Here is a 22,608-nt window from a genome sequence, read left to right on the forward strand (position 1 = left end):
CACGGGGTGAACATTTATAACTATTTTTAACATTACACAGGAAGAAATCTAATGGGTTTGTTGGGGGGTTTTTTGTTTTGTTTTTTTTGTTTTTTGTCCCTTGTATCGCAGTCCACGTTTTGATAAAGTCCCAGGAGAGTGAAATCATTACATTGGTTAAAATCACCAGTGACCGTTAATACGGCGTCGAGTAGCTTTATCTGAATGTCCTGTATTCCTTCCCTCAAAATATTTTTGGCATGATCAGATTTTAAAAAAACCTGGAAAAACTATGACGCTGTTTCATTACAAAGGAGATATTATTTTATAAGCTACAAGAACAAAACATTACGTTAATACTTGCCAAGTGTAATTATAAACCTTTATTGGTTAAGAGACTGACCCAAGTCTTTAAACAATCAACGATACCACAAGTTTCCAAACTTACGTCTTGTTTTTAGTTTTTCACTCGAAACCCACATAATATGGTTGTCTATAGTCAAACATAATCAGACATTTCACTTAATAGATTTTACCATGAAAGCAATAGGTTTATCAAAATAAATTATGGTGCCTGTTGGAGTAAGTTGGCAGAGAAAAACAAGATTGGATTTCATTGAAACTTCAACCACATAAGTGAACTCGCAAATTCACAGAGAAAAAAAATAAAAATAATAGAAGTCTTTAAAAATGTACACGTCGGTTAAAGCTAGAGCCGAGTCTCGACCAAACCCATAGCACACAAGAGACACTAGAGTAGAGGGTACTATGGGGAATAAGATTCAAACTCTGGCATGGCTTCTTGATTTCGTGTTTTCAGGTCAGTTTATTCCTGCGGTTTGTTGTCAAACAAAAACTCACCAAGGAAGAAGGCGTGGCCTATGTTGGTTTGCCATGCGCGGAGTGAGTTCATTACTTTGTAAACAAAGTCACGTGACTCTATGTTGCCGAACTGGCTCGAACGGGTTAGAACTAGAGACGGCTGTCATCAACATTGGCTTTTCATGAGAGGGAGCAACTCGCCGAAGACATTCCTTGACACATTCTCGGTAAGCATTGTAACAATAACATATAAGATGGCAATAGTTCGGCAATGTATCATAAACTTAGGTTATATTCAATCGTCTTAATGAGTGAGTGATGTGTTGCGTCAACATTGTATTTCTGAGCAAGAAATCAGCTGATCGCTGCTCGCTGCTCTCACTCTCACTCCCACCATCCACTCACGATCTTACAACTGAATCAAAATGAGTCTATCAATTATCAAGCATAGCAGCCGCAGCTTCGGGATCTTAGCAACAATTCCTATCAAACAGTTGATGAACAGGGGAAAAAATTAAAAGAAGTCAACTAAACACAAGCTAGTCTCACTAATCGCATAAGATTTCTGCTGTTTTGAATATATGATGAAAAGGGAATATAATATCCATATACGATAATAATATATGTTGCGTAGCACCCCGACCGATTAACCAGTCAGTCCATTTGGCTTTGGTGATGTCGCTCCCCTTTGTTCTTCCTCGGAAATGAAACTTGAAATTGAACACTGTACAAGTCTTAGCGTAGGCATTTGCAAAAAGCAACTGTATCGAGCTACAAATGGCGAGAATTTCTGTTCCTCGATTTTGAAGGAGAAAAATTGGAAATTTTATTAGATATTTAAGTTTAAGTTTAAGCAGTGGTTCTACTCTAATAATACTCCTCTACTATTATTATTATCAATCTAGATATCTAGAGATAATAGTAATGAGTAATGTCACGAGTGGTCACTGCACGGCGTTCCAAAAAAAAAAAAAATTGAATGTTTTATTATGTTAGTCAATCGGGCTGCTTCACATTCAAGTTTCGTCCCAAAGGATCTTCCAATGGATTTTTGTCTATTTGGAAGGTATCATGCACCTGGTTATTGATTGCCATTCTTCAATCCTTCAATCCAGGTCGTAGGAATGTAATGTAAATTAAAATTTTTCTACTAATTCGTGTATCCAAATTGTTTTCCATGTGTTTACATTCATTGCTTAGCCGAGCCTATGTCAATAGCTTCTATTGGTTTCACGCTCACATGACTATATTAATGAAGCTCTATCCAGATGGCAAATTCGTCCATTACCGAGACCGCATATCCTCGTCACAACACAATGCTTGACTAAATGCTTTTCGGTTTCAGGTTCTCGTCCACATGTCGATTTGCCACAACCCAATCCTCTTCTTGCTGGTTCTGGTACAGAAGCCTAGCAACTTCTCTCCCAGTTTTCAAGTAGTCCCCCAAGGACTGAAATACTAATACACTTAATTTAATTATCCAATCGAATGTCTGTCGTTAAAGGTGACAGCTATTAAAGTGAGCCTGACCCTCTTCTTCTTAGCACTTTGATAACTCCAGTATGGTGGCCATCGATAGACTCGCTGTACTCTGAAGCTCGTTTTTAAAAACATTTTTTAATGGCCTTTGACTGTTTTGGTCATTGTGGCGATATTTTAAAACTCATGTGGCTAATTTTGATATCATAACCTTAAGGTGGCGTTTTTATGCACCTCCATTGGAGATGTATGAAAACGCAACGTTTTTTAATGCACCTCTATTGGCCGTGCTGGTTAATTATCAAAAATGTTGCTGCTTGAAGCTCGAAGGAAAATATAATAATGTTGAATTGTAAGCTTCAATTTATTAGACGAAAACATACTGTAGACATTTCAGGTTTCAAAGGTAAAAAGAAACATGGCACACAAATACTGATCACAATGACCAAAATATAAGTAAATAATAATTTTAGAAAATTAAAATCGAAGTTTTTTAAAACATAAAAAGTTTCTGAAAAGCAACAACAACAACAAAAAAAAGAAGAAGAAAACAACAAATACAATAAAAAGACAAAGACTGATGATAATATATTATAAAATGATAATCAACATGTACATTTGCATGTCGAAAACACATTGAATGGTACCAGTACCAATGTTGTTCTTTTAAATATAATTATAATTAATAATAATGAAAATAATAATAAATTAATTTAAAGTGTTAAAAATAAAACGTCCAGCAACTATAGCAAGAAAAATTATTTCTTTCTCAATAAAATAGAATTTAAAAAAAAAATTGTCCACAATGGGAATCAAACCAAGTACCTTCAAGGCTAGATTCTGACAGCTTGTCCATGGTGCTACGGAGCCACCTGACTGTTCATAACGTTTAAGGTCTTTCTAGAACATTATTTTACCTTCAATGCAACGTCTATTTCCTGGTTTTAAATTTTTAAATCTTTATTTTTTATTATTATTATTAACAAAGATGTACAGATGTCACAATATAAATTTTGCCATGTCCAAATACAGAAACACTGATTCGCGTGGAATGTGCATGCGTAATAGAGGTATATAAAAACGATCCGTTGAGACACACCATCAACAGAGGATCATGAGAAAACTACACAATACAGGCCTGTAAATCTTCTGACAATTGTCGGATTTCCAACAGTCCAGTTTCGCTAGATAAATTCTGTTAAGTGCTGACATTTAAAGAAAATGAGGTATACACATATTTCTTCAACTATCTATCTCCGATCCTATGCTTTCTTTGTTTCCGCTTGAAAGTCAACCGGAATGATGAATGTGAAATAAATATTTTTCTTCGAAAGGTAATTGACTGCTCTGAGAAAAATTTTTCTTGCCTCACGACCATGATTGTTTAAATTTTTCTCTTTTTCCTCCTTCACACACGACCACACCTTCCTCATCCTCCTCCCTCTTCTTCTTCTTCTTCTTCTTCTTCTTCTTCTTCTTCTTCTTCTTCTTCTTCTTCTTCTCCTTCTTCTTCTTCTTCTTCTTCTTCTTCTTCTTCTTCTTCTTCTTTTTTAAAAATAAAAATGAATCCAAATGTATGAAAGAATCAGCTTAAAAATTTTACACAGACAGGAGCGAATATAAAGCAGCTTTTCGTGTCAAACTCTACACGTCCTTCAAAACAGTAGGAATTGTTCTCTTTCTTTCATTTTTTATTTAAAAACATGTCCATTGAGATACTTATTGTTAATAAAGTACCTTCACTGAAAATTTCAGTAAAAAATATGTTTGCGCTCAAAGTTTATAGGTCCCACAAATTTAGCATATTTAATTAGCATTGGAAAAATAATCCATTTTCGATTATTTTTAATACACAAGCTCACACATTCTGGTTTGTCAGACCACATCTCAAACTTTATAAGGTCTATTTTAATTTTGAAAGTGTCAAACTGAACAACTGAATGACCCAGATGCATTAGTGCTTTTGGTGCATCTATATGTAAATAAATATTATATTATTAACATTTCCAAGTGCGTTGGTGATCGCTTAAATACCTGATAATTTGGTACAACATCTCACGAACTCTAAATACCCTCTCCTTATTTCAAAGTGGATTTTGCCTAATTTGAAGCTTTGGAGACATATTTAGGCAATAATGTACACATACAGTCCAAAAAAAAAAATTCATCCTGTGTTTGGGACAGGCTTGTTTGACATCTAGTAACACTGTCCCACTTTATTGTCATTCATTCATTACATTTTTTTAATAAAGGTAATTTAGGTGGTGATTGTGACTTACGTTAAGAAAATCTTTTTAAGTCCCATGTGAAGATCAGTGATCTGAGAGACACTAAAAGTGCAAACAAAATCCAAGTCTATCAATTTTTCCTTGATTAGACCTAACCTGAGGCATCATAGTGTGCATTTTGTGTGCCAAGAAGAATCACATACTACACATCCAACCTGAAGATCTCCAATAACACCTTCCGATTCACATCCAGCAAATTTCTCATTATCTTTCTCCATTTCTATCTCAGCTCATCCGTCACTTTCAGCTCTTAACAATTCCATTATTTTATTTTTCAGTTATTTTGTATTGCTGCTTTCCTCATCATCTCTGCTTTCAATTCCTTATTTCTTTTATTTTCTTCTTCTTTCTGTATGACTTTATATCTGGAGTCCCGTTTCGAAGATGAAGGTACTTGTCTTTTTGGGCTCTTCAAGCAGGCCAAAAAGATTTTTATGGAGAGAAGTTGCAGAGGGCCATATCTCTTCTCTCTGGGTTGAGTATTTTCTGCATTGCTGCAGTATATGCTCTGCATCTTCCTGCTCCTCACCACATGAGCTGACCAGTGACTGTCAGTTTGTGCATATGCTTTTTAAGTCTATTGGAACAGGATTACTTTTTGTTCATGTCTGGGCAGTATATGGTAATCATTTAAACGCATTGGTGTTGTCTAAAGGTTCTTAATTACAGTAGAATTACTTTAAACCGAAATTTTGGGGACCTTCTAAACCATTTCGGTTTAAAGACATTTTGGTTTAAAGTAAGTTCCCGTGTTGCAATGTTTTTCAAGGGTATTAACTATTAAAGGAATTTTCTCATTTAATCGTATCACGGGTTTCCCGTTAAATGAAGTTGTTGAATAAATGCCGTCTTCGTAACCATTAATTTAAAAAAAAAGAATTTTGTGTGTTTTAAAAATATTTTTGGGGGTTTTCGTTTTCAATTCAAAATTGTTGAAAGAGTTGAGTTCGGGATGCCGTGTAATTTACATATCTCCGTCTTGATCAACTTTTTTTTCATCGACTTCACATAGTATTTTGATTTTAAACTGAAACGTGTAAGCACAGTGCTTTCTTTTAGACAACTTTTAGTAAAATGCAAAGCTAAAATAAGATCGAAAGTTCTTGTGCGATAATTGATAATGAATGATGCGCAGCTACTCAGAGGTGAAGTGAAATGGAAATGAAAAGGCGTGTCAATGCTAAGCTGTCTACTTCACATCCCTCTTTTGTTGAAAAACCATTAGGTATAAGGCCTAATTACATAGAACCCTCCCCCCCCCCCCCCCACACACAATTTAAACAAAGTGGAAATGAAATGGCATTTCAATGGTGAGTGTCTACCCCCCCCCCCCCCCCCCCTCCTTATCGTCGTGTTGAAAATCCAGTCAGTTCCAAAGCATCAACACACGAGCGAGAACATCTCGCTTGCGTTATTCTACACCTCAACTCCCCCTCTTTCCTCGTTTTTCGCCTGTCAGTCACCCACTGTCTTCCTTTTCCAGTCTGTGCGATTGTGGTGTTGGCCAAGCCCAAGTGCAGTGATTGAAGTGTTTTTCTCCCCCCACCCCACCCATCACTCTCATCTTATACTTACGCTCTGTTTAATTTCGTCGGGCATTATTACGTGTGGCCTCCTTCCGGAATTTTTGAAGAAAAATATAGAGAGAAAAAGGGAAGGTGCTCTCAAGTTGTTTCGGTTTAAAGAAAGTCCTGCTTAGAAGTATTTCGGTTCATCGTAAGAATTAGTACAAAGATAATGAAGAAACTCGTACAATTTATTAAATTCTTTGCGGTTTAAGGTATTTTTCGGTTTAGCTTCTTTCGGTTTAAAGTTATTTTACTGTATGTGTTTTGTCTCACTGAATTGATGCGGTATGTTTTGTTGTTCCTACTGCTCTATAATTTATGCATGTAGCACCAGTTGGAATTACAAAAGCAAGGGAGATTTCTTTGTCTTGGATGCAAGCTGTTTTTTGGAACTCTTTGTTTGTGTCACTTTTGGAGCTCAGGTTGTGTATTGTTCTGTGACGTCTTGCATTTTGTTGATTGGTGGTGTCGATCTGATGGCACCAGTAATGATGTTTAGGGTTTGTCTTTATTTTTATGTGTTTGTGATGGCTGTCAGGAATGCATTTGATCCATATTCCAGACGCGGGTGTACTGTTCCACAATTCTTCTTCTTCAAGTACCAAGTCTGTGCCAGTGTGCCAGACATCAGTGATCATGGTACGTCATTCATCTCTCTGATCAGATAACCTCAGAAAACTAATATTACTAATCTCTTTCTTTGTCACCCAGCTGTTCAAACTATTCAAATATGTTTTTCGTGGTCTACCTTTATTCTTTTTATCTTCTATCTTTCCTGTGAGAGCAAGATGTTCAATACATTTATGTCGATTTAGGTGCCCTAAAACTGGCATTTGTCTTTTTCTTATTGTACGAATTAATAACCTTTTTAGTTTCAGCTTGCTCTAATATTTCTTCATTAGTTTTCTTCACTGTCCATGAGATTCTTAACGTCCTTCTAATAAACCACATTTCTGCTGCTTCCTGTTTCTTTCTAATGTCTTCTGTAATTGTCCACCTTTCACAGTCGTATAATAATACTGACCATTTATAGGCCTTCAAAACCCTATTTTTGTTGTCATTGAAATTTTGTGGTTTTTAAAAATTAGATTCATTTTTATTAAAACTAGGAACAATAAACCTGTTGTTTTTTTTGGTATAATTTCTGAACCTCCCCACTTTGTTCCAGCAAACTTTTCCTTTTTTGGACCTTTTCCCCACTTTATTTTTTCTTCTTCCTTTTTGGTGTTTTATTTTCCTATTTCCCCAGTTCTTCAGATATTGGTAGATCTTTCGCAGGGATTAAACCGGCGATCAAGATAAACAGAAATTAAGAATGTATTCTTTTAAATAAATCGGGTTGGGGGGCAAACCTGTTCTGTACCGCAAATGTTAAATTTTTGCCAATGAACATATATTGACAAATCTAAAAAAATATACAACTATTTTTTACAGATTGACATCGGGTATAGATGCATTTCAAAGATTCTTAGTACACATATGCCTGCATGTGTGTCCGTCTGGACAAATGTGTGTTGAACTGTATTATCTTTTTTTCTGTGTCATGTTATCTCTGACGCATGATACTTAAGTACCAAATGCAGAGCATCAACTGGACTTTAATCCTCATTGGGCTTCTTTATCAATTTTTATAAATTTAAATTTTACATTGTTAAAATGTTATTATTGGGTTCTGATTGTCCTAAAAGACAAATGTCTTATGTAATTATGTCTGATTTCAATGGAAACTGTTATTATGCAAGGTATTGTCTTAGTGATTTCAATGTGGAAGTCATGATCTCTATTTTAACGGAATGTATGGACTATATTTTTGTTTGTTTGTTTTGTTTTGGTTTCAGAGATGTCTTTTATTATTATGAGATGGCAAGTGAAATGTTTGTTGTGGATTGCATTGAATGGTTTTCAAATGTAATAGTTCGCTTTATGAATAGAATTTTTACTCTATGAGCTTTGTTTGAAATTATGTTGTCACTGCGAATTTGAAATGAACTGATTTGTAGAAAATCTGATCGTTATTATTTTAGCATAGCATTATATATTAGAGTGTCCTGACCTCATATTATTTTTACATTAAATACTTTTGCTCGTCTCCTCTGTCTGGTTAGAGGTTATATTGACCATATGACCCACATTCTTGACCCGAGGCCATAGTTTTACCTGGTGCCATTCAGCTAGCATAAGCTCTAGAAAGACCATTTGAGACTTACTTGGACTTGGGTCCAGTAGACCACTCGATAGGACACCGAGCATTCAGGGGTTGGATCTGGTAGGAAGCACGACTTGTCTAAAGGGTAGTAGTAGTAATTTTACGAATTTTAGACACATTTCATGGCCAAATACGAAATTTTATGGAAAATTACGAATTTTTAATTCTAAGTAATGCTTAAATGATAATAATAATAATGATAAGAAGAAGAAGGAAGAAAAACAACCACTACTACTACTACTACTACTATTGCTACTATTACTACTACTATAAATGATGATAATAATAATAATAATAATATTGTGGTTGTTCATACAGAATTTCAGAAATTACGAATTTCCTTGTCAAATTACTAAAAATTGACATTAAAACTACTAAATTTGAAGTTTTCAATTTGGCAAGTCTGGTTTCATAACAGTGAGACCTCTGCGCCATGGGCCAACTGGCCCTAAAGACTTACATTGAGATATTGATAATTTTATTTTTTTTCTGCTTTTATGTATTCGTTTTAATCAGTTTTTGTTTGATGTACATATTTTTTAATTTGTTTTTTATTATGATTTTTTGTCTCTGGCGTTTTTGGTGGTGGTGTGTGTATTATGCACTTGGGTTGTTATTATATGAGGGTGGTGTGATGATGTCTTTTATCGGGGAACCTCCGTTCTTCTCGGAATAAACCAGTGACGCACGATATCGGTCGCTTGTTTCATTTATTTTCACCTGTTGCAGCGACCGTTTTTCTTTTACTACATTCATATGTATCTTCTCCATCTTAAAATTTGACAGTAGCCTACTAAACTAGGATCACATCCTCAATTCTATTTATATGCGACCTAATAACCTAGTGTGCAACAAATGATATGTGAAGAAGACTGACTTGAATTTCTCAGTGCATTAACCTGATTTTCGATTCTGTGCGTCTATGTTTTAAACTGATCAAATTGAGGAGAGGGTCATCCCCGTACAGAAAACAACGGTCATTATTACGTTGTTAATGGCATGTCTACGTCATTGCGACTGGCCTTCTCTACAGTACAGGGTGTAGGTATAATATTAGTATTAGCATGGTTTCGATGAATCTCTCGGGTCTTTATTTCAAGGGAGTAAAAGCCAACTCCAGTCGTCGTGGTATTGTTATTATTATTTGGTGGCGTCTTTTACACACACACACACACACACACACACATATATATATATATATATATATATATATATATATATATATATATATATATATATATATATATATATATAATGTAAATTTTCATTCACATTTTTTGCCGAGACGACTCGTTTCTGTGTTTTTCCTTTAATTCACACTTCTTCAGTCGGCATAATCCATTCTGTCGTGTCCGTAGAAAACTCCAAACTGAAGAAGTGTGAATTAAAGGAAAAACACAGAAACGAGTCGTCTCGGCAAAAAATGTGAGTGAAAATTTACATTAAGCCCCCCATAGACGCCGACATCCGCTGGTAGCGGGACGGATGACCTATCGCTTTGACCCCATCCCTGCGTTTATCGCAGATGATTTTTGCCCACATACGGGGAGATATTTTTTTTAGGCGATCGGCGATCGGGGGCGTGGCAGTATAAAAAAGTGGACAATTTTTTTCGGATTTTCGCTGTTTTCACGTCGGATTCGTGATCAGCGTCAAATTTACAATAGGTTTGATACTAAGAACTGTGTGTTTACTCCAAAAATTGGTGAAATTAGAAATACATTTTAATTAATAGTGAGGCTATGTGGCCGACAGAACCGATCCCAGTTACTGTCTGTTATTCTATCTTTCGTCTTGCCACAATAGTGATTACTTCTCACTAAATTATATCAATTAGACTGTTGAAGGAACGAAATTGACATCATTCCACTCTTTGTTATTGTATTAAGGCAGTCATTTTGGTAATTAGTTCTCACTAAATTATATCAATCAGACTTTTAACGTTCAAGGTTACTCGTAGTTTTGTATGACGGTACGTTATTTCCGACTGGTGGATGTTGCGAGCATTTTACCTAAACTCATAGCATCAATAACCGTCCAAGATATTCGCATCATATGTAGCAATAGCTATAATAATCTAACATGTCGAGAGAGAAAGAGAAAGAGAGAAAAATTTACTTGCGCTATATATACCGCTATATTCAATAAAGGTGCTCAAATCACTTTATAAGGGTCTTTGGCCAACATAAAAACATGTTAGACGAGACATGACTGTTAAGCGATATTGCAATTGTTTCCCGACAGAGACGACGCTGTAAACAGCGAGGTACTCATTTTAACAGTGAACAAGGTGAGAGAATGCGAGTAAAGAGCCTTTTCCAAGGACTCAATTATGCGCCACTCAGAGCGGGACTCGAATCCAGTACCGTCCGATCCAAAGGCGAGTGTCATTTCACAAGATCACATGCATAGCCGCACAAAAAAGTGATGAGAGAATAGATTCATATGTATTGAAGGAGGAGAGAGCGGATGGAGTGAGTAAAGTTCTTGGATATTTATAGAAGGAACCAAATTGACGTCACTCATCTCATTGTTATTGTTTTTTGACACCCATTTTTATGATTAGTTCTCATTAAAATATATCAGACTATAACGTTCAAGGTTCCATGTAGATCTTTGGGCTGGAGTGATATTTATGGCTGGCGGACTTTGTGAGTATTTTAATTTAACACAGAGCATCAATAGAAGGAATGAATTTGACGTTAGTCAACCCGTTGTTATTGCTTTTAGACAGCATTTTATAATTAACTTATCACTAAGTTATATCAATCAGACAATGAACGTTCGCGTTTGCAGTTTTGTGTGTTAATATGTTATACCCCGATGGAGATGTCGTGAGTATTTTTTCCAATACGCATAACATCAATACATTTGCAATCCGATTTAAGTTTAAAAGCAACGTAGACCACGGAAATTTTTCCATTTTGTGGACAATAAAGATTTTTTATTTATCGTCATTATATTATTATTATTATTATTTATTATTATTATTATTATTATTATTATTATTATTATTATTATTATTATTATTATTATCATTATATTATTATTATTATTATTATTATTATTATTATTATTATTATTATTATTATTATTATTATTATTATTATTTATAAAACAAATCGACAGTGTTCCCGTGGCAGGTTAAACGGGTACTCCTCGGGACTACTCGCATTCGCACCCCCCCCCCCCCCCCGCCCCCCCACCACCACACACACGCACACAGCTCTTTTCTTTTTCTTTTTTTTTTTTTTTTTTGGGGGGGGGGGGGGGGGGCGTTGTTTGTAGATTATAATTCAAGGTTACAATGCCCACCCCATTCCAAGGCTTTTTGGCATCTGCCAATCCCAAATGTCTTGTGTCAAGGTCGACCGTCATGTCGCGTCAACGGGTGAGGAGGAAAAAAAAAAAAAAAGAACTGGCATATTATTATATCATTACATTGAAAATTATGAAAACTATTTTTTATTTTGTATGAAATCCTTTATAAGTTTTACGATGAACAAGAACGAAACTTTTGCCATCTACCTCTTCCTGGCGCAACATTTATAAAAATATTATTTAAAAAAAATAATAACACAGCATTTATTTGGCGCAATATCCACGTGCTCAAAGCGCTTTACAAGGGGTCCCAAGGCAACAGCAATATTAGACTTGAAAGACGAGACATGACGCCTGTCAGGCGATGTGACATTTTTTCCCAACAAAGACAACGAACGGCCATGTTCTCATTTTACACCTGAGTACGGTGAGAGAATGTGAGTAAAGAGCCTTTTCCAAGGACTCAACTCTGCGCCACTCAGAGCGGGTCTCGAAACCTGAACCTTCCGATCCGAAAGCGAGAGTCATACCACTTGATCCATCACAAAACAGGGAGGGGCACTTTTCTGTCGGCCACATAGCCTCAATATTAATTAAAATTTATTTCTAATTTCATCAATTTTTGGAGTAAAAACATAGTTCTTGGTATCAAACCTATTGTAAATTCGACGCTGATCACGAATCTGACGTCAAAACAGCGAAAATCCGAAAAAAATTGTCCAATTTTTTATACTGCCACGCCCCCGATCGCCGATCGCCTCGAAAAATATTAAGCAAAGCGGGCTGTGCGGGCGATCGACCGTACCTAGGTTTATCGGCCAGGTATTTGGCCACACACATTGCGTTTTCACCCCGGTTTGCCTGATCGTGGTTCGGACGCCTATCAAAACCGTGCGTGTATGGAGCCTTTTATCTATTAGCTCTAACCACCATTACCGAGCACTTTCGTACCTACAAGTACCCACCAACACTCATAAATATATATATATATAATATATATATATATATATATATATATATATATATATATATATATATATATATATATATGAGCCAAGGTCAAAAGGTGCCAATTTTTTTTCTCAAAATAAAAGTGACATAATAATCCATTTATGTTTCTATATGTGTAGCAAAAACCCTGTGCTTCATGAATCAAAGGCCCTTTAGATAACTTTCAGGTCTAACGCAGCATAATATCGTCAACAATACCTATAGGTTGCTGGTGTCACCTGTGACCGGTGACACCAAAATGAGACAAAAAACTCTATAACCAAATGATTTTTGTTGAGTATCAAACTTTATTTAGTAAGTTATGGACAAAAAAACACAATCAACAACAATCATAGTACAATAATATTACCAACTATTGGAGAAAATGTTGCTTTTTGGTGTCATCGGTCACAAGCAACATAGGATGCAAATATAATATTTCATAAAATTGTTTGTACATTAACAAAAACAACAATATTGCATATGTTTATTACCAGCAATGTTCATAAACTTTTGGAATAAAATGTTGGGAAATAATGTGACCAAAGCATATCTTATTTAGCGGCATTGTGTCACTTGTGACATTAGACCGATGACACCATTACTTATGTCACAAGAAATACCAAATTGCAATTTCGACAATATATCATTAATTTCAGTCAAACCAGTGTAATAACCACAGTAAAATATGGAATATAATAATATTTCAGAAACCAAAGACTTCAAAAATATAAATATACATGGATATTAGAGCATCTGAATGTGACTTGTGACATAAGATTGGTGACACCATAACTTATGTCACAAGCAACACCAAATCACACTTTCGTCCATAATATATCATTATTTTCAGTCAAAAAAGCACAATAACCTACTCTAAAATGAAATTCAATAATATTTTAAGAAACCAAATACTTTCAAATTGGAAATATACTTAGCAATTAGTAATACCATTGTTGCTATTACTTTGGTCAAAATCGGCACTAGAACTCAATTTTGCCTCAATAAATCAAAAATAGCATCTGAACACATGTAATATAGCCTGTTTAAATGTAATTCAATGACATTTCAAGCTTTGAAGAACATGAAAACAGAAATACATTAGAAACTTCAAACTTAAGTGTCACCTGTGACATTTTAACCAATGACACCAATGGTCACAAAAAGTACCAGAAGTCACACAAACACTAGATAAATATCAGCCATGGTAATGAATTCATGTAACCATACGGTAACCATCACCATACTGCTCAAATCTGCTAGTTTGTAGTAATTTAGTGTGTTAATAGTAAATCAAATCAGATTTCTTGACAACCCTTCTTTTATCTGGATTCGTCAAAAGCTTGAGTTTTGTCTTTTTCTTGATTGATACAACCCTGAAACATAAAAAATTAGAATTACAAGGAAATAATTAATTGTGTCAAAATCACAGTCTTATGTGAGATGTCATAATATCATATTTGTAAATAGAATAACAGCTGAAAACATAATTTTTTGGTGGCACTTTGTAATATCCAATATCAAGTGTTGCTTGTGACAATGTAAAATAGCGATGACACCAAAGTTAAACTTACCTTTTCTGCCTGGAGCCACGCTGGAAAGGCAAATGAACGCGCTGCACTTCAAAGACTGGTAAGAAGGGTGGATCCAAATTGCGAATCGCCATTTAACGAAACAAACTTCCACGTGTTCACACATGCCGTGTTGCTTGTGACAAATGACACCAAAACCAATAAGCCTCAATATCGGCAAAACGGTATACATTTACTCCAATATTTGAGTTAAGATAGTAAATCTATGCTTTTTTCTCATAATAAAACATTTTATAAACATTAAACATGGGCTTTAAAGTTTCGTGTCGAGTCTTAGTATTGTGCTGTGTTTGATGACACCAAAGGTCACAAGCAACACCAACTTTTTTAGAACTCTATATGAAACTTAATCAGATATGTAATATACTGCAATTGCGTTTAAAAGTAAAATTTGACTTTATACAATTAGTCAAATTTCAATAAAGGGGGGTAAAACATCATATTTAATTTCTACATGATTTCTAAAAAGGTGATGCGTTGACCTCGTTTTAAGCACATGCCAAACAGCATTCAAATTTCACTTTCAAGTTGTTTATTTCATATTCTGTTGAACAGAGTATGTTGAGCTATCTCATATTATCTCTTCTTTATATTATCAATTGATTACAAGCATTAACCCAATGAAAACAGCCCATAATTAAGTAAAAATCAAATTTTCTTAACACCGGTATCAGGCGGGCACCTTTTGACCTTGGCTCATATTTTTATATATATATATAATATATATATATATATATATATATATATATATATATATTAATTTATATTATATATATATATATATATATATATATATATATATATATATATATATATTCATTATTTCACGATTTGTGCTGTGTATTTTTTAAGTGAACTTGTGTCCTCGACGACTTTTTTTATTGTTTGAGCTTTTGAGAACAACTCACCTCTCTCATACTTTTTGTGTACGTCCTCTGACAAAAATTGTCGTGTCAGATCGTTGAGATCTCTTTCTCATGTTGTAAGCTGCTTAATTGACGCGATCCTCACATGGTCTTTTTTAGCCCTCTTTATCGTGGTAATATGCTGGAATATTATTAAATTGTAAGTTATTTTACAAGTGATTAGTTTCCTGGCATGTAGCATTGGGGAATAAACCAAGTTCACTGTTTGCCACTTAGACGTCTATGTCTTTCAGTATTGGATCCTTCAGTACGACAAAGGCCCGATTGTGTTTTGGTTTGGGATTTTTTAAATTTTTTTTTTTTATTTATTTTTTTTTTTTTTGGGGGGGGGGGGGGGGGGGGGTCAAGATATTGTACTTTGTACTTTAGTTAGTCTGGCCTGATTAAACAGGCAGGGCGAGTTGATGTTGGAAAATGTTTGGGATTGCTTTTGATTCTGCATAAACCTGATTTGCCATGGTCTAAATCGTGCTTTGAATTAACTTCGTTATATTTAATTATATATCCATACTATGACCAATATTTTTCATTAATCATATAAATTAAGATTCTCTAAAACTGCAAGCCTTTTGAGTCCGAATCTCGGATCTCTGCTACTTTTTGATACTGGGATATTAACTGATTATACTGTTACACGACTATGCTTTTCCAGACATTCAAATGGTTGCAATCAACCGTATTATTCTGTGTTTAAGTACTCAATCGGTGGGGTTTAAGATCACAAGTGCAGCAACAATAACAGACATTTGTCTGGAAGAGTTTTGGTTGATCCTGAATTCCTTTTGAGGCTATTTCTGGCTGATTTTACCGACTTGTGTGTGGTTCATAGTTGTGAGTATCTAAATCTGAACTTATATTTGTTGTGAATTCCAATGTCCAATAATTGTTCGTCGCATTGCGGTCAGGGATCACTTAATTAGTCGTTGGTTTGTAGATGGACGATCTTTAATGAAATGGATAGGAATTAATAATAAACGAACAGTCTTAAGTCCTACTGCTACTGAGAAAAACGTGTTTACTTCTTAATAAGCGGTTTGTAGTAGAGGAATGAACTCGTTATTCTCGTGTTGTTGGTTATTGACCTGGTCATCGGATAATGACGTCTTCCGTTTCAGAGATTGTAGATAAGCACGTCCGATCGTGTTGGCAAATATAGCAACTATAACAGCGGGCATAACAATAATTTCGTTCGAGCATGTATTGTTTTCATTCTTGATATTATAAGTGAGTAATCCAATTTTATATATATATATATATATATATATATATATATATATTATATATATATATATATATATATATATTATATATATAGTTTCCCATCATTTGGACCAAAAGTGGTGGTGGTACTACCACTAGTAGTAAAAATTATAAAGCATGATAAAATATCACGTCTTTCCGAGTACTCTTTAGCGTAAACTATTAGGCTCTAGATTGGAAAATGAAAGTACACTTGGTTCGATTTCCAGTGAGGACAATTTGAAAAAAAAATAATTTTATCGAGAGATAAAAAAAAAACAACACATTTTACTTATTGTTCTTTTTAGATATATTTTTTTATACTTAAAAGTTTTATTACCATGTTTTTGATTTATTTTATTGAAATATACTTTGGTGTTTATTATATCATATTTTGTACTACCTTTTCATTTTAATCTCTACTTGTTTACCACGTTCATTTTTGTTCTTTTCCTTTTTTTAATATTTAAAAAAAAAATCAATTTAAGAACAAATATTTATTTATTTATTTATTTTCATTTTTTGGTCATTATGTTCAGTCTTTGTGTATCCTTTTTTTTTCGCCTTTGTTCTTTAAAAATTGTTATTAGGTAATTAATTACTATCGTTATAAAATAAAAACTTACGCCGGTAATCACTTGGCAGCGTGTTAAGTTACAATCTAAAACAAGCATTTACACGACCAACGGCGGTGCAGAAAAACGCCATCATTAAACTTGATAAACTAGATACTTTTGTAATCACTAGAGATTGTTGCGAGGGATCACGACCGTTTATTTTAATGTGGGTTTAGTGTTAGCTTTTATATGAATTTTGTATTGTGCATCCACACAATTTTTGTACTTTTTTTTTTTTTTCAATCTTGCTGACAAATTACTCTTTTGGGGGCCGTAGAATAGAAAACCCTTTACATCGATTCCTTTTCTGGATCAACCTTGTGGTCACTTTGGCCTTTTGCGCTGTTCGCTGTCCTAAATATTTGTAATACACATACTTTTAGGGGGTCCCGATAGCTCAGTTGGTAGATCACTTGCTCCACACGCAAAGGGTCCAAGATCGATCCCGGGTGCAGTTGAGATTTTTTTTTTCTTTGCCCGTCCACCCAGCAGTGAATCGGTAGCTGAGTTTGTTAGATTTGGCGAAGCGTACTTTGCGATAGACCTGTGTCCTATCCAAAGGATAGCTAGCAATTGCTATTGTCCGTTTAACGCTGTAGAACCCATGATAAACTCGGCTCTGAAGGACTTTTAAAATTTTTTAATACTTTTATAACAGCCTTTAGGTCTGGTATTCTCGTGTCGTGTTATTAATAAACCAATAGTAATATGCCGTTGTCAGTTTGAATTCATTTATTAGTATTATTCTTCTTTATTCATAGTTGTTTTATCGTGAAGTGAAATGCAGCTTTTGTTTTGGGATGGTTTGTTGCCATTTTCTTGACAATGAGCCATTTACTTTTTCAACGTCTAGCCTTGTGCTCGGCTCGGTTTACCAATAGTATTTATTTATTCCTCGTCATGTGTTATTAATTCCCATATAAGGTTTTCATTTTATTTCTTTGTGCTCTAGAAACCAGTCCATAACTATTACCAACAAAGAGGGAAAAAGAGGTCATGATTCTGTTGCCAATGGGCTTATCTCTAGAGAGAGAGAGAGAGAGAGGGGGGGGGGGGGGGAGGGGGGGGGGGGGGTCACCGACCTCGACCGTAATATTGCTCGGTCATGATCACACCTCGGGTAGAGTTTATCGTTCCGGACGGGATTTACTGTCGTGATATTTCGGGCGTCGGCGATTTGTTCCTTCATCCTGAAGTTTATTAATGATTTTATTGTATGTATGTATACAACTGCCTTCGTTCGCTTGATCTATCAACAATAATATTATAATATTGATGTATTGCATTTACTATTTTTTTTTTTTAGCAGAACAAAAAAATACTCAGCCGAATATTCCGTACCAACACACAAAACTGATTGCGTCAGATGAGTTACGTGTTTAACCATAACCGTTAATAGTCTGATTTATACAATTTAGTGAAAACTAATCATAAACATGACTGAATAAAACAATTAAAAGCTGATTGGCGTCAGTTTCGCTCTATCTATAGTTTACATTTATCGTGGAAGGATCCATACTCCCAGCTCGATCTCGTCTTTTTATTACTTGCCTTTATCATTTCGGTTACGTATGACCTCATTTTGCGATCTTAATGTTCGACGTAGCTACACATTTTACTATTGACGGTTCGAGCGTTAGTAAGCATTTACCAACAACAGAATATATCCTGTCATTTAGCCCTTTGGTCGCTTCTGGGTGGGGTTCCCAACCTCCCATAATGGGCATGGAAGTGTAAGACCACTCTTCCGGAGGACTGAATACATGTATTATTGGTCGATGACAAGGGGGGGGGGGGGGGGCATTTGCCTATTTTTAATAAATTATACGATAACACGTAATTTTCAAAGAAGCATTGTAAATTGTATGTTGATTGAATAATCCGGGATTCGCACTATAAGATAACAGTAAAAATACATCTATGTTAATAGCTTGCATAGCAGAGAGAGGTCCGGGAGGAACCATCTATTGGATATCATTTAACGAGCTTATGCCACAATCATATTTAGAACATTATGCTATACTGCTGTTTTAAACGTGAATAGTGTTATCTTATTGGGAATGGATTGAGAACGAGTAATAACAAACACAAGGGGGGGGGGGGGGGGAGTGTAAATAGTGTGTCTTGTAAGAAAAGGTAGTGATAATCATGCAATAGCAACAGGAGTAGTAAGTAAAAGTAGTATTTGTAGTGTTGGAGGTCGTGACAATAATATTATTATAGTAGTAAAAGATTATGATCCTGGAATGGTATAATACATATTTTAATAACTAGGCTTACAGAATGACATTTGTCGTCGACTTTCTCTGCTTACAACTTGTTGATGGCATATTCTCAATAACCTCTGTCACATATTTTATCGCCTAATAACAGGCGTACTCGCACACTTACACATGACAGTGACAGAGAGCCTCCAGACTTGATGCCAACTTAACACAATAATACTATTCCCCGCCTGCATGTGTGCTCTGGTTCTTCGCCCCCATTCTTGATTGTATGTTAGGTTCTCGTTTCTTTCTGACATAATATTCAATATTGCAAAACAACGCTATCTATCGATCGTGATCGTGTGGCTGATTGCGTCAGATGCGTTACGAATTGCTAAAGTTAAAGCTGGCATTTTACTTTTCGTTTTGTTTTGTTTTTTGTTTTTTTGTATGTGTGTTTTTTTGTTTGTTTTTTTTTGTTTTTTTTTTAATGGGGGGGGGGGGTGTTTAAAAGAGATGGTTGGCTGTTCCCAGGGAATTACCTGTTTGCTGAATTCATTGCCGTTGAAAGGACATGTTTTCAACACCATATCTGTCAGCATTATATATAAATAAGATGTTTACTTATTATATTATAATAATTATTATCTAACAGGCTCTCGTATTTGATACGATGATCAATTTTGGCTATCAATCGTGGAATACATTCTTATTCATGGGGGAATAGTTGTTTTGGCCCAACTTTCGAAGATAATATTCTGTGAATTATTGTGATTTACCAATTCATTGGATCTGGGTTAAAAAGTGGTCGATGTTGCACACACAAAAACCCCTAAAACTTGACGTTTATATAGAGCAATATTCATTCAGTGATGAAGGCGCTTTCCAAGGAGTCCCTAGCCAACAGCAACACTTTCCATGTAGGACGAGACATGAATGCAGTCTCGAGGTTGTATACAAACAGGAGAAAATTTTGTCCTTTGAGACCCGGAGTGTGATATTGACAACTAAGTGGCAATGTCGGTTCGTTTGTTTCTCGACCTTGCGCAACAACTAGACAAAATATAATGCATATTTTAATCAGGCGTGTGTAGCCAAGCGAATCCGGACCATCCTAAACGGCAACCAAACGTCGGCTCGGTGAATTCTATTTTCGGCACGTTGGAGTTGGATATGTGAATATAATACCGACCAAGTAAGCCTTATAATATTATTTGCAACGCTTGGATATGGATAATTATAAGAAAAGTTGAAAAATGTTAATTACATTATAGTAATATCGGGTTTTCCTCAAATCGAACTGGGTATATGATTTGTATAGTTCACTCCCCCCCCCCCTTTCCCCCCCCCCCCCCTTTTTTTTTTTTTTTGGGGGGGGGGGGGGGGGTTAAATATATACGAATTCTAAAGTATGACACTGCTTGGAATTTCCCATTTTATATGTAGCAATGACGTAATAATTTTACCCCGTTGTTCTATCTAAATATTATTGTGGTCGCAATCGCCTGAAAATTGGATAGTTTCATGAATACTTTGATTGGTACTGACTGTCAAAATATGCCCTCTGGTTGAATATGAATTACACAATACGGGAAAGGCACTCTATCATTAATATATCATTCATTCTTGTTCTATCAAATGTAGTAAGTGGTTATTCTAATTACCTGGATACATGAAAATATATTTATATAACTATAACAAGTAATGTTTGTTGTTCTGAATTTGTGATGCAGTATTAACGTTCAATTTTGATTTTGCCCAAGTAATCGGTGGAAATCAAATGTTTCACATCGTGGTTAGGCCACATTAAACCATTTTGATTATAATAATGATAATTCTACACCTGTGTAAATTGCCATTGTCTAAGTCAACCAATTAGAGGGCGACGGACTTGCCCTAAAGTATCATAGATGCACATGTTATGTCTGTAATGGAAGCAAATAATAATAAATAAATATTTCGATTGTACTTGTGACCGTGGGTGATACATCGCTCAAGTGATTATTTGATTTTCAAAGACACTTCAGTAAGCATGAGCTGTGATTACCACTTTGCTGTGAGAGTATGATTATGAAAGGGAGGGTTTTGATGTCTTTATTCATAGATGCGTAAATTTAATCCAACCGACGAGTTATGCACGTCTGCCCATCATTATTGTACTCTGTTATATTAGACGTCTGTGTATTAAAAAGACATATGGCATGTCTGCTCACCACTATTATTGTCAAGTGGTGTTCTATATTTATTACATAGATGGATTAAAAAGACATCTGATGCTTTATGTTCTGTGTTTTTCGAAATAATTCCAGCAACTGTGGTTACACCACATAAGTTAGCTTTTATCAGCTGCTTTGTTTCATTACGCACTGACATAAAGATGCTGAGGCGCGTGCCAGGCCACCGACGTCGCATTCATTCTGTCCATTGGTAATTAAATTAATAATTAAAATAATGCCGTATGTGTATTAAATTTGTGCGTGTATGTGTTGTGGAATTTGAGGGGGGGGGGGGGGGGGGCTCTAATATCGTGCTCTCCGCTCTAATAAAAGTACCGTGTAATATGCACCATAGTACACTAATCTTGGCAACAGGCCAATGCGTGTGTGTTATCTGAGAAAAGATTCATCTTAAGGAATGAATGTGGTGAAAGGGAGCTCGTATTCTGTGATTCCTTCTTTACACCTCTTTCACTGCCATTTATATTTTCATTGGACACGTACAGAAGATAATATTTGTCAGTTTCATTAAAATCTATAATTATCAACAAGGTTCACTTCAAGCATATGTTGCAGTGGTTAATTACTAGTTATTATTCATGGAAGGAAATATTGATGGTTTCAATGTGTAACCCCTTCCCCAATATCTCCTGTTTTTAAGTGCCAATTACCGTGTATTTTGTTGCTGTTAGAATTTGGTACGGAAGTGTCAATTTCTAATTAACGCACTAGTTTAATTCTCTAACTTTCTTTTGGGAATGTCGCGTGCTATAAAGATAAGGAATTAAGAAAAAGATAGGGAAACGTCGTTGACCCCCAGACGCCTTTCAGACTGCCCTATTTTGATAAGTGCATTCGAAATATGCGAGGCATGCCCTTGACCTTTATCTTTTAAGTTTTGTCCGTTGTCTTATCCGTACAGGCATGTAGTCCCCGTCCGCCAATATATGTATAGATGGAAAATTTACACCTCTTTTCTGCAGTCTTGTGTAAAGTAAACATTGTGAACTAATCGCTTATAATTAAGAATTCTTCAATGTTTTGTTTTTTTCTTTTTACACTTTCCATTTTTTAAATTTGGATATTTAAAGATTTTACTTGTTATATCATTGTCATGTGGAATTGTATCAGTGGGTTGATTATTGTGCTGTTGATTTG

At 35.2% G+C, this 22,608-nt stretch overlaps 1 protein-coding gene across 4 annotated transcripts in view; it reads left to right on the plus strand.

Annotated features, from left to right (window-relative positions):
- The first annotated feature begins 931 nt into the window (after positions 1–931).
- LOC144980722 (E3 ubiquitin-protein ligase MARCHF4-like) overlaps positions 932–22,608 on the plus strand; it is a 29,539-nt gene continuing 7,862 nt past the window's right edge. The window contains exon 1 of one of the 4 annotated variants that reach the window (XM_078928471.1): positions 932–1,028. Coding sequence is in view for 2 of the 4 variants with exons in the window: in XM_078928446.1 (XP_078784572.1) it covers positions 7,829–7,878 (50 nt within the window). In the remaining 2 variants the exon portion in view is untranslated. Of the gene's footprint in view, positions 1,029–7,828; positions 7,879–20,233; positions 20,430–20,729; positions 20,878–22,608 lie in introns of those variants that run through there. The other 3 variants (XM_078928446.1, XM_078928480.1, XM_078928461.1) reach the window with 3 other exon arrangements.

The sequence above is a fragment of the Berghia stephanieae genome, chromosome 1 (assembly GCF_034508935.2).
Source record: "Berghia stephanieae isolate SIO BIC M18660-M18661 chromosome 1, UCSD_Bste_1.3, whole genome shotgun sequence".
Classification (NCBI taxonomy): Eukaryota; Metazoa; Mollusca; class Gastropoda; order Nudibranchia; family Aeolidiidae; genus Berghia; species Berghia stephanieae.